Genomic DNA, 12,090 nt, shown 5'->3' with positions numbered 1-12,090 from the left:
TCTAGAAAAAGAAAATGAGTTCAGTTGTTCTTAATTTTTAAAAAGTCATAACGTATAACCTCAGCCACCAGTTTTTATTTGTTATAACTGCACATCTTCAGAAACCTTGCATGTACCTGAATCACGTTGCTCTGGTTAGAGTATTATGTTAAAATGTGGTTTTGTGGTGAGTAATGAAACACATTTTTCCTAAATTTAGGCATCTCAGTACAGTTGAACTTCAAATGGAAGTAACAAAGTTCCTCCATCAATGTGAGAAACTGAGTGCTTTGTCTGCAGCTGGCTTGGCTGTACCCACACTTTTTGGAAACAATCAAATGAAAATGGAAGTTGCTTGCAAGGTACTCAATGCCACCTAAAATCCTGGCACTTTATACATCAAAATGGAATGCTATGCAGATATGTGAGCTTTTCACAAATTATTCTAGTTAGTCTCACAAGCTTACTTTTCATCATGTTGGAGGGGGGGGGTGAAGAAGCCACAGGGAGGGACAGAGAACTCTCTCCTCAAGGAGGAATTTTGCAGTGATGGTTCCAAAGAACCCAAAAGTTAAAAATAAAACACCCAAAATTACTCTAAGGCCTGCAGTTCTGGAGGTAATTCAATAAGACATGATCTCTGTATATTGCCAGGTCAGTTATTTGCTACATACTCTGCAGATAAGATGTCATCAGCAACTTTTTAAGAGTGTACCTCATTTATCTTGCCTGGTGTTAGAGACATTTGCAATACTGCTAACCTTTGTGTTTCCAGTGAGAGGTTTCCATTTGTTATTGCTTCCTCCCAGAAAGCCAGGGAAAACCCTGACACCATCATCATTTAAATCTGCATACCGGCTCAGTATTTTGCCCAGGATTCTGACAAGACTGGGTCGTTTGTTAATGACCTGAGGCATTTGCTCCCCACTACTTTATTTTGTTTTTATAGTTCCAAATTAATGCTGTAAAGTTGAAAGCTTGCACACAGGCTTGTGTTTTGATTGGTCCTGATTAAAAGGTATTATGTGTTTTGTTTTTGAAACTGGTTACATTTGTCCAAAAAATGGAGCAACTAAGTCAGCCATATTGTGGAGTACAGCTGTGGTTCTTACTATGTAGCACTTACATGTAATTAAGAATTGAGGAAATGAAACTTTGCTGGAACCCCTGTTCAGGGAATGTTGGTTTCTCTCTGAATGTAATTTTGACACATGGACATTTTGTAGGTCATCACTGTGTTGCAGTAATTCTGATCTCCCTGCTGCATGTAATGTGGTATTTTGATAATATTGCATTTCAACATTGAAGCAGGAAGTATGATACAGGCTGGGCTGCTAAGAGGAAATTGGGAACTAATAGGACAAAATTCCAACCCCCACCTCACCCCTGCTTGCCCTAGATGCTATAGAACTAGGCAAGTTGTGTGATATTGAAGTGGGAGAGATTGAACTTTGGTTCCTACTGCATTGCGCTGGAGATCAGAAAAACACAGAGAGAGAGACCTTTGCAAACAAAACAATATTGTTACCCGGGCAGGAGAGGTCTGATTGACGTCTCAAAGAATACAGGCAGAGTCAGCAAAATATATAGTTCATTTATAATATGTAGCCTATTTCTATAGGCTAAGAAGAATAACATGATGAAATGAGATCATTATTCCAAGAAGAAGAACATGCTGATATGATATATATTTTTTAATGATATGATTTTTGAGACATTAACAGCCCATTCCTGAAAATGGGGCCAAAGGTTTTTAGGAGGCGGCGTGACCTCGCTGCCGGCTTAAATGGGTGTAATCACGCATTTACACGCATTAACGCCGGTGGCAACGCCAGTTGCGGCGGCGGCCAAGCACCGCAGGACCCCCCTCCCCCCTCTGCCTGCACGGCCTCTCTGTGGTGCCAGCAATGGCGTGGAGAGGCCACGCTGGCACAGGGGGGTGTTCTGGGGGAGGAGCTGCCGGTTAGGTGGCTCCCTATCTCCTTTCAGTCACTTCCACCGGCGCTGGGAATGGCGGTGCTGCACCTGCTTTTTAGCAGGCACAGCCTCGCTATTTCCTATGGGGCAAAAAACCCCGGTTAAGCAAAAAAAGCCACGAAACGGCTTTTTTGTTTAACAGCGTACGGGGAGTGGCTTAGGAAGAGGCGCCACTGCACCTCCTCCCCGCCTTCCCTGTATGCCTCAGCTCAGGAATGGGCTGTCAATGGAGATTAATCTGATAGGTTAACATAACATCTTTCCAAAAGTAAGGGACTCCCCAGTATTTACTTTGCCAATACCAAAGTTCTGTGTATCTTGTCTCAGTTCCCCTTAGTGATTACCCCTTACACAAACATACCATTGTTCTTCTTTCTCTAAGTTTGCATTAAAAGCAGTTTCCTAAAATCTATAAACTTTACCCATTATTTTATTTATTCCCTTAAACTAATTCCTCTTCAATATGTTTTCATAAGATGTTTGGTTTCAGTCTGGATGGGGGAGGCTCAGAAAGAATCTTTCCAGTGTACCGGCTGTGGCTCTCAGTATTCCTGAAAACCGCTAACTTCATTGTTTAGATTTCTATGGCTGCAAAGGGGCAACTTTTGCCAACTCCCCCTCCCACCCTCGGTAGCCTAAAATGCTTCTTCTGGGGGATGGGGAACTCTAAAAATAGCTTAGGGAGGAGTCAGAGGAAGAGAAAATCATCTCTCCTCCTTGTGCCCATAGAAATCTCGGTCGGATCCAAGCCATTGTGTCGGCTTCTTAAAAAACAAAGCAATGCCATGAATACCTTCTCCTGCTTGCAATAGACACACATGCATAGTATAAGCTGCAACCATCTTGAGGCTTGTTAGGTTTAAAATGTGGAAGGAATTCAGTGCAGTCGAGAAGATTTCTGTGCAGGCTGTAGTTCATAGCAGTTGGAGAAATTGGATGTGTCTTGCAGAGCAGGTGGGTATCAGGAGGACTTGACTTATTAACACCCCCTGTCTCCAGTGGGTGATCAATTTTGCCCCCAAGCCTGACGCTTTCTGTAGAGAAAACAATCCTGTTTATGTTGAGCATCTGACAGTCCCATTTATGAACTGCCTGCTTGTTACTCAAGCTTTTTCTCTCCTGCCCATATTTTCAATTAATTTTCAGGTCATGTTGGAAGGCAAAAACATTGAGGAAGGCTTTGGAATTGCATTCAGAGTCCTACAGGTATATTAAATCTAGCAAGATGCTAGATATTTTATATCCCACAATTATGTGTTTATATATAAATATTTTACTCTTGAAAATGCCACCGAATAGGTATGGAAGGCTAATTGATGCTGGGTTCTTGCCAAATATAGTTGTCTGCATTTGAAGCATCCATAAAATTTGATTTAAGGTTCTGTTCTTGATGATGTCACTTATTTCCTCAGAGTAGTTTCAAAGACAAGAAATTAACTCTTCTTCAAAAAAAATTAGAATAGCCTGTTTACAATAATTTTGCTTAAAATTTCTGATTCCTCAGCTTTGTTGAAGTCAAGGTGTTTGGAGTAGTGAGAAAGCTGCTTATCGCAAATGGCTGTCTGCCCAAAATTAAGGGAGCTGCCAACGAGAGGCAGTGGAGATTCTTCTGCCACAATTTCTGTTCCAGATCAATTCACAGTGGGTAGCCGTGTTAGTCTGTTTGCAGTAGTCAAAAAGGGCAAGAGTCCAGTAGCACCTTAAAGACTAACAAAAATATTTTCTGGTAGGGTATGAGCTTTCGTGAGCCACAGCTCACTTCTTCAGATACAGCTAGAATGTGAATCCATCTGTCTTTAAGTAGAGGAACAGTATGTAAATGTGAATAGCAGGCTTGATGGGATTTGTTCCAGATCAGTTATCCCAGAGCATCTGACTAGGTACAAGGCAGATTCATACGTGTTCAAGTCATGCTGAGTACCCTGGTATCAGCCTGGAACGAGCGTGTTTTGAGACAGCTGTTTCATTCAGTTTAAAGGCTCTTCTAGCTAAAATATCCCGTGTCTCTGTTGAAATATTCAGGAACGTTGAGGTTCAGTGCAGACAGTATGAAACTATGGTTGGATTTAACTAAGATTCAGGTCTCAGGCAGTCATTAAAATTCTGGGTTGCCTTGATAAAAGGCAGAGAGGGAAGCCCTTCCTCTCACTCAGGATACACAAGGGCTGGCTACCTAAGGACAACCAGCATGGTGTAGTGATTAGAGGGTTAGACTAGTATCTCAGAGATCCAAGTTCGAATCCCCACTGTGCCGTGAAAGCTTGCTGGGTGACCCTGGGCCAATCGCACACACTCAGCCCAACCTATAGCGATGATAAAATGGAGAAGAGAACGGCGTAAGTTGCTTTGGTTCCCCATTGGGGAGAAAGTCAGGGTATAAATGAAGTAAGTAAATAAAATTAACACTAACTGTGATTAATGAAACAACTTTAAACTATGGCTTCAGATTGTAGTTTGACTTACCCTATCTAAAAGTAGTTACTGGAGTGGCCCACATTTAGATGATCACCCCCACCAAGATTTTGTGTGACATTTAAACCAAGCCTATGTGTTCATGAACCATTTTGTCCTTATTATTGCTGCTTCAGCTAAAGCTTACAGAGGAAAAAACCTCTGTTCTGTCAGGTTATGTGCTGATTTTGGCTGAATGGGAACTAGTCTGTCAATGCATAAGATCTTGAAGAGGGAGTCAGATGAGAAAGAATGGAACACCAGATATCAAGTAGTGGTCTCTGGAAGAAAGATTCTATAAGATTCCAGTAGCCAGACTTCAACAGGCAGTGCTTGGTATTATGATGTCCCTTACTGTAATGTAATGTTACAGAGCCCTGTAGCATAGAACGGTAAGCTGCAGTACGACCTGAGCTTGATCCTGATGGAAATCAGGTTCAGGTAGTCAGCTCAAGGTTGAGTCAGCCTTCCAAAGTTGGTAAAACGAGTACCCAGCTTGTTGGGGGTAAAGTATAGACAACTGGGGAAGGCAGTGGCAAACCACCCTGTAAACGTAGTCTGCCTAGTAAATGTTGTGATGTGATATCACCCTATGGCTCAGTAATGAGCCAGTGCTTGCACAGGGGACTACCTTTACCTTTGACTGTAATGTTGTCCTTCTATTTGAAAAGTTAATTTTATAGGACTATGCTTCCCAGCAGTCAAATCTTCACCGAACTGTATTCTAAGCTGGATCCCATAAAGGGGTTCTGTAGATGGAAGGGTTTTATGTCCATGGGGCACAATATCTTTTCCTCTGTTCTCCCACTGGTGCTCAGAAATGCCCCTAAAATGGTACTCCTGGGGGATAAGAGTTCCCCCCAGCACAGCATGAAGGGGCAATGGATGAAAAGCATCCTCTCTTCTGTCTGCTGATATCCTCCCTAGAATACAACCCCCAGGGTACCTCTTGTCTCCACAGAACCCAGCTGCTGTTGTAGGAAGGTAGTTCTGGATCTTGACAGAATATCAATTGTCTCACTCTAGGACTTCCAGCTGGAGGCAGCTGCTGTGTACAATAAAGTGGCCCGGCAGCTGTTGAAACGGCAGAAGTTCAGTGAGATCAGGCAGCTCCTCAAATGCATTAAGGAATCAGGGGTTGCTGCTAAAAATGATGGGGACAATGTCATCCTGAACTGTCTGGATGAGTTTGGCGCTATCCCTTCTGAGGTAATTCTGCTTTTTCTGGGGCTCAGTCACACTTGCTTTTCTTGCTGCTAATCAATATTATGTATTCAGAAAGCAGTGAACAGCTACAGTAATGTTGAGGACTAAATTCTTCTGAGTTTTGGTAGTGATGTTTTCATAGTCCTGGAACAATCTTTTACACCCTTCAAAAGGAGAAGCCTAGATTATTATGAATGAGTATTTTAGCTGTGTGATGGATTGCGAGTGGAGATTGGAACGTATTTCCCCCCATGTCTCTTGGTTCACTCTCTCTCCTTGCTTGTGCAACAAGCCAGCAAGCAGGTGAGTGGGGTGCAATCCCGCCCTGAGGCAAGGGGGAATGTGTTTTGTCTGAGAGGAACCCAGCCTTCCCTGTAGGATTCCCTCACTGCTCCCTGACCCTCTTAAAAGCTTTGGGGGGCCTCTCCTTTCAGTAGCCACCACCACCTCCTGAATTCACTCCTGACCAGTTTGATGCCAGGAAGCCATCAAACGGGACTGCTCAGTAAGGTGGGCAGAGTAAGGCTCACAGATTAGAAATTAAGGCAGTAACTTCCTTTTAAACAACATAAAAGCTTTATTCTACAGTCAACATCTCTTAAAGATATACAGGTTACAGGGATTAGGATGCGAGTTGTAAAAAAGAAAACAAACCGAACTTGGAAAACCAGTTACCTGACATTCTCCCACCTCATCAGGGGTGGTGCAAATGGGTGTATGCCCAGAGTTTCCTGTCAATACACATGCAGTGAGGGAGAAACAAAAGGAGAAGAGCTCCTTTTCAATTCTCTCCCCCTCAACATACGCACACAAGTGCATAGAAGATCCTGGACAATCTGGGTTCTGGAATTCCTGATTGCAGGGGCCTACCAGAATGCAGTAGCTAATAGTCATGTGCAATTCATATTAGAGGAATTCAGTATTTTCTGCAGATGCAGGAACATATAGGTCTGGGAGTGAGAAAGTTTTCCTAGCGCGTGTCTGTCAACATTGGTTCATCTCCATTAATGTCATCCCTTCCCAAGATGAAATGGCCTTCCCTCCTGTCACCCATGACAGTGAGGACCCCTGATTCTGCTACTGTGATAATAAGGGAGTCATGGTGTCAAAGTTCCAAGAGCCCTGATTGGCTGTCACAGGCTCAGTTAGCATTCCAATCAGATTTAAAGGTGATTTCAGGAAATGAACAAGACTTAGACCTGTCCAACACAGATGGTCATCACGTCCATACTGTGGGGCTCCTCCAGTTCTGAGGGATCTCATTAACCAAGTTCAAGAAGAGCAGCCCTGATCCTAGAACTTTCCAGATCAGAGAAGGTCACAAGGAAACGTTATTGAGACACTACCTTAGAAAAAATTGTAGGTAGATTTTGGTTCTTGGTAGTGGAATATAAATGTAAGTGGCTTCACAGTGTAAGTTTTCAACTCTGTTTTCCTTTATGGGGTACAGGAACTGGACGATCTGATCCAAGATATGGACAATGATGAAAACAAGGTGAGTGAAGCGTCACGGGAGGTAGCGACCCCTGGAGGTGGAGTAAATTATCAAGATCCCCGCTTTTTTGTGTATGCTTTGCCTGTCTTCTTCCCTGTTTGATCCATTATTCTGTGCTGTTCTGATTCAGAACAAGTATCAGAATATGCTTGCTAATTGCTCTGTATCAGTAATAATACTTACATGGTGCTTTCACTGCTTAAAGTACTTCGTATTGTGCCTTGTAATCCTTCTGAAGACCTTGATGATAGTCCAGCCTTTTTAATCTCTGTGTTGGAGATACAAGGACAGGCTGTGGGGAAGTGGCTTGCCCAAGGCCATCCTTTGAGTTTGTTAGCCACTTAGGCTGTGCCAGCTAGTAGAACTGAACATGTGGTCCTGCACTGGTGTGGTCCTGCTTTAAAAAAAAAGGCAAATGAAAAAAGCAGCTAGTTATGGTAGTTTTAGTTGTTACTCAAAATAATTAGCAATAGATGACCTTCCTCTTTCCAATAATGAATTGGAGTCCTGCCAAAGTTATGAGTATGGAGGTCTTAATAAGCAGATTCTGTGGTACAATTATCGAGCTTGCATTTTGGGTTTGCATGCATGATTTGCAGAGACTGTGAGCAGCTGTGAAGATCAATGTGCCTTTTGTGTGGCCTAACCTCCACATTATTCCAAAAGTGGATTCTTTCTTCTGCTTTTAACAATAAGCCATTGTGTATTATAAATTCCAGTAAATGCCCTTTGTACAAGGCTGTTCACAAAAAAAAGAAAAAGCCACAAACTAAATTATATTTCACAAAAGAAATGCGCAGCATGTTGCTATTTGGCACAGGGTGTTTTTCGTGTGTTTGTTTTAAGTAGTCCTCAATAGCTAGAAAATTGTGGCCATCCATGTGTGTGTGTTAACTGATGGGGTGGGGGGAAGAAAATGATCTATTTCTCCTTAGCCGCCCTGAGCCCTGCTTGGCCGGGGATGAGGGCAGGATAAAAGCCCAATAAATAAATAAATAATGAAAGAGGTGGGGACACTTAATATTTGTGTCAGCTGGCTGTCTAGTTTAGAAAGTTCTTGGTGAGTTCAAACTCAACTTGAATGTGAGCTGAAGCTCAGGAAATAACAAAATCCATAGGGAACTGTTTTACTGGAATGACTGGGGATGTTCCCATCAAACAAATTGTACAAAAGCTTTATTTTTCCTGATAGGTATGTCTTACCTCAGTGTTCCCAGCAATTATTGCTGGCCTAGGGAGAGCTTCCTTGTCCTCACCCCACCCCAAAATCTTTATCTCAACCAGTTAGACAGTTTTTTATGTTCCTTCTGACGCTTTGCAAAGTCCATAGCTACTGTGTGGCTGACTTGTGCAAACGTGCTATTGATATATTGTTGTTGCTAGTCTGTATGTTCCTCCTATTCCCTGAAATATGATAGTATAAGTCTGACTCCTTGTTAATTCTGTGCTCTTGTAGTGCATAAACACAGTTTTTGTGTTACTCAATACAAATGTTCACACTAACTGTGTTTGTACATATTTAACTTACTGCACTGTATAATAAAACAATTTCTATCAAGCATTTTTATTCCAGTGTGTGTTCAGAAAAAATGAATACATGGTGGGAAAACCATGAGTAAGAGATAGGGAACTGTGTGTAAGTCCAATGGATCTGCCATGGTACATGGCTTTCTTGAGGTGCCAAGTACCTCCCTGTGCAATCCTACCTTCTTCCTTGGGGTGCCAAATGAAGCAGCTGTGTCTGCCTAGCAGTGCTACCTGCCTTTTTGAGGTGCCAAATGACTCCCTGTACCTGCTCTGTAAGGAATTTTAACTAGTTCTAACCTGGAGTCTGTGTCCTTCCTGCCTTAAGCTTTGTAGTAACAATCTCTTGGTTGAGGGGGACAATCTCATAAAACTTTATTCAGAAACATTGCAACTTGCATTTCCCATTGAAACCAGTGGCTAAACAGATCCAGAAAATTACTGAATGCACATGCCTAACTAAAACCTGGGGTTTTTAGGAAGTATGTTGAAGTTCGGGGGGAAAATGAACTCTAGAGTTTAAAGTTATATGCTGAAGTTCAGAGAACTCAGTAACATACTTGAAAGTAGAACCAGAGAATCAATCTTGATCATTGGTGTGCTAGAGTTTCAGAAAGTTCAGCTTTGCCTAGTGTCAACATCCATAAGAAAAATAATCTTCAAAGACATTTGACCAAGAGCTGCAATGCAATCAGTTAGTTTCCCAATTGATAAGCATCAAGGATATGTTTTAATAATCTCTGTCTAACCATTTTTTTAGGCCTAGCCAGGCTGACAATGCAGCCATGTCTGTCGTGCATATTTGAGCATACCACCATCTGCTTCAGTTGGGAGGATTTTTTAAAACTCCTGTGTATCCTTAGCCATGGAAATCAGAAAATATCTTTTGTCTTTCTCTGTGCTTCAGATCCAAGCATATCTGAGATGCCACAAGCTGCGTTCTGCTTACCTGGTTGCTGTGAAGCTGGAGAACGCTAGAGCTGTGCAGTTGGTTCAGCACGTACGGCAGTTGGCTGAGGACAGTGGGGAAGATGTGGTGCAGGCCATTTGCACCCAGTGGCTTTCAGTGCATCAAGCCAAGCCAAAAAGCTGGCTGGCTCAGAGCACCAAGAAGTGACTACCAGCCGAGCGGAGCTTTCTATTCATGAAAGGAAGGTTTGGCATCATACTGATGAGGACAGCTTAATGGTAAATGTTAAAATGGGTGAACTGTTGGCTAACAGCATGGCAGAGAGGAGCTGCTCAGGTGTTCCAAGTGGAAGGGAAGGGATTGATTTCCCTAAAAGTGCCATTTTTGTCCTGGTGACAACCAACCACCTCTACCTCAGGGTGTTCTTGCTGTGTTAAGCATGAAAAGGCAAGACCGGGTTATTAACAGTGAGAGATCCTTTTATTACTACAGAGGCATTTATTTGCCCAGGCCATTTACTTTATCAACCTGAAAACCATACTGGATAAGCTTTAATTTGGAGTCTATTTTTTTGCAATTGTTTAAATACCAAGTTGTCACAGGAAACCCATGACCCAAACATCTCTCCCTTAATCCCTTTTATGGTCAGAAATGGATTTTACTGTTCTTGATTCCCTCTAAACATGTGTTTCAGAAACCACACACACTGTATTCATGTTGAGAGGCAACGGGCAGCTTTGATAGCACAGAAGTTTCCTCTCTGCTGTTCTGCTGTTGGCAAAAATTAGCAGGATCTTATTTGGCATTATGATGGGAAAGACAAAAAGTGTGCTGAGATGTTTTTATTGGAATGCATTCCTGTTGTTAGTTGATACATACCAGGATAGCCTGACTTCAGGAAGTTTACAGCTTCTTTTTGTCTTCATCTGCTTCCTCTTCGTTTTCTTGAGTGATCTGTATCTTGCATGCATCAGCCATCTGTCTTGTTTTCCAAAGGCTGATTGAGTTTATTTTCAGAACCCAAAGATAGACCTGGTGAAGGAATTCCTAGCAAAGAGGTTAGTGGACACCCTTGGTCTGGATTTTTTGCTCCCAGCAGAGTGCCTTTGTAATCCATTAGGAGATTGAAAGGGAAGCCCCAATTATATCTGATTTTGGCTGTAATCAGTTTTTATATTGTTGGTTTCATCTGGTGTCTTTTCTGCAGCATTTCTGGAAAAAATATCCTGAAGACTTGAATAGAAGGGTCTGGAAAGGGTAGACTGCCTCTGATTCCTGCCTCTTCAAGAATATTTTGTGCAATAGTGGAGAAATTTAGTAGGGATACCTCTTAGTCTAGTATTGTTGTTTTGGGCAGAAGGGCCAATTCTGTGTCCCCTCTCAAGCACAGGAGCAACACCATCGTCCGTTTGTATTATCTGAGAGAAGCGTCTACTTAAGAAGGCTTTGGGTTTGGATTCTTCAGTGTAGGTTATACCTTCTAGATCCGTTTGGTAGATCTTCTAATTTATGCTTCAAACCAACTTCACATTTTTTGGAGAATTTTTATTCTTGTCGTGTAAGACCTAACGGCATAGCTGTTTCTGCAGTGGCTACCTGCTGTCTCTTTGAGAGAGAATTTTCTTCAGCTGTTGCCAGAGGCTCTGTTAGTGTTTTCAGGTAAGATAAGAACTGACATTGGCTGGCTTGTTTTCTCTTATATTGGTTGGGAAGAAGGCTTTTAAGCTGCCGGTGCAGAAACTGGGGCTCCTTAGGTGTTTCCCATTTTCACCTTGTTTACTCACTTGCTTTAGAGCTGGGAATGGCATCAGTTCCCCAGATGCCATTCGGAACACTTGGCTGAGAAGTTTCCTAGTGCTGCTTCTCAGTATATTCTTGACTGTTTCATGGAGATTCTGCAGTGACCAAAGGAGAAGCGCAAGCATCTCATAACTGATCCTGTGATTATGTGCAGCAGCCTGGTTTGACTTACACATAGGGTAAGCTCTTCTGCCTCCGCCAGTGTCTCCATTTACATCTGGTCTTTGTCTGCACAGCTCTTTCAACTGCAGCTTTATGACATTGCAAAACCCCAATTTTTTGGGGGTAAATTTTGTCTCTACCATTGTGGGAAATTCCTCACCTTTTACAAAATGTATGCAGAGAATATCATGTTAAAACCACCCACAAGTTTCAACTTCAGTAGTCAAGGGTTAAAGTAGACTTAAGTAATTCACTTAGATGAAGTGAAAACTGGAGGGAGGGGATTGTAGCTTATGCTAAGCAGTTATGGTGATGAACCAGTTAGGTAGCCTAAGATGAGCTTTGGAAATGGCAGTTGCCCATTTCCAAGTAGCAAAGTGATCCCTCTAACAACTGCTCACCCTAGAGGTTGCCGTTAGCAGAAACTGTCAATGAAAGCCATGGTATCCTGTTGTTTTCACTTAATAGCAGGTGTAGTATGGCACTCCACATAAGTAATTATGAGGCAACATACAGATAGGAAGCAGAGTAAATAAAAGTAGTGAATGGAGTAGACTGTGGAAGAGAGGATTGTTGTCAAATTTGC

The 12,090-nt window shown here is 42.3% G+C and overlaps 1 protein-coding gene across 1 annotated transcript in view; it reads left to right on the top strand.

The window, feature by feature from the left end:
• ZFYVE26 (zinc finger FYVE-type containing 26) overlaps window positions 1-9,751 on the top strand; it is a 52,767-nt gene extending 43,016 nt beyond the window's left edge. The window contains exons 37-41 of the mRNA XM_056851566.1: window positions 200-341; window positions 3,103-3,162; window positions 5,434-5,616; window positions 7,064-7,108; window positions 9,540-9,751. Of these exons, the coding sequence (XP_056707544.1) occupies window positions 200-341; window positions 3,103-3,162; window positions 5,434-5,616; window positions 7,064-7,108; window positions 9,540-9,749 (640 nt within the window). The 3' untranslated portion in view covers window positions 9,750-9,751. The remainder of the gene's footprint in view (window positions 1-199; window positions 342-3,102; window positions 3,163-5,433; window positions 5,617-7,063; window positions 7,109-9,539) is intronic.
• Window positions 9,752-12,090: the final 2,339 nt, after the last annotated feature.

Source organism: Euleptes europaea, chromosome 6, assembly GCF_029931775.1.
Source record: "Euleptes europaea isolate rEulEur1 chromosome 6, rEulEur1.hap1, whole genome shotgun sequence".
In the NCBI taxonomy this organism is placed as follows: domain Eukaryota; kingdom Metazoa; phylum Chordata; class Lepidosauria; order Squamata; family Sphaerodactylidae; genus Euleptes; species Euleptes europaea.
This window is presented reverse-complemented; position numbering and strand designations above follow the sequence as displayed.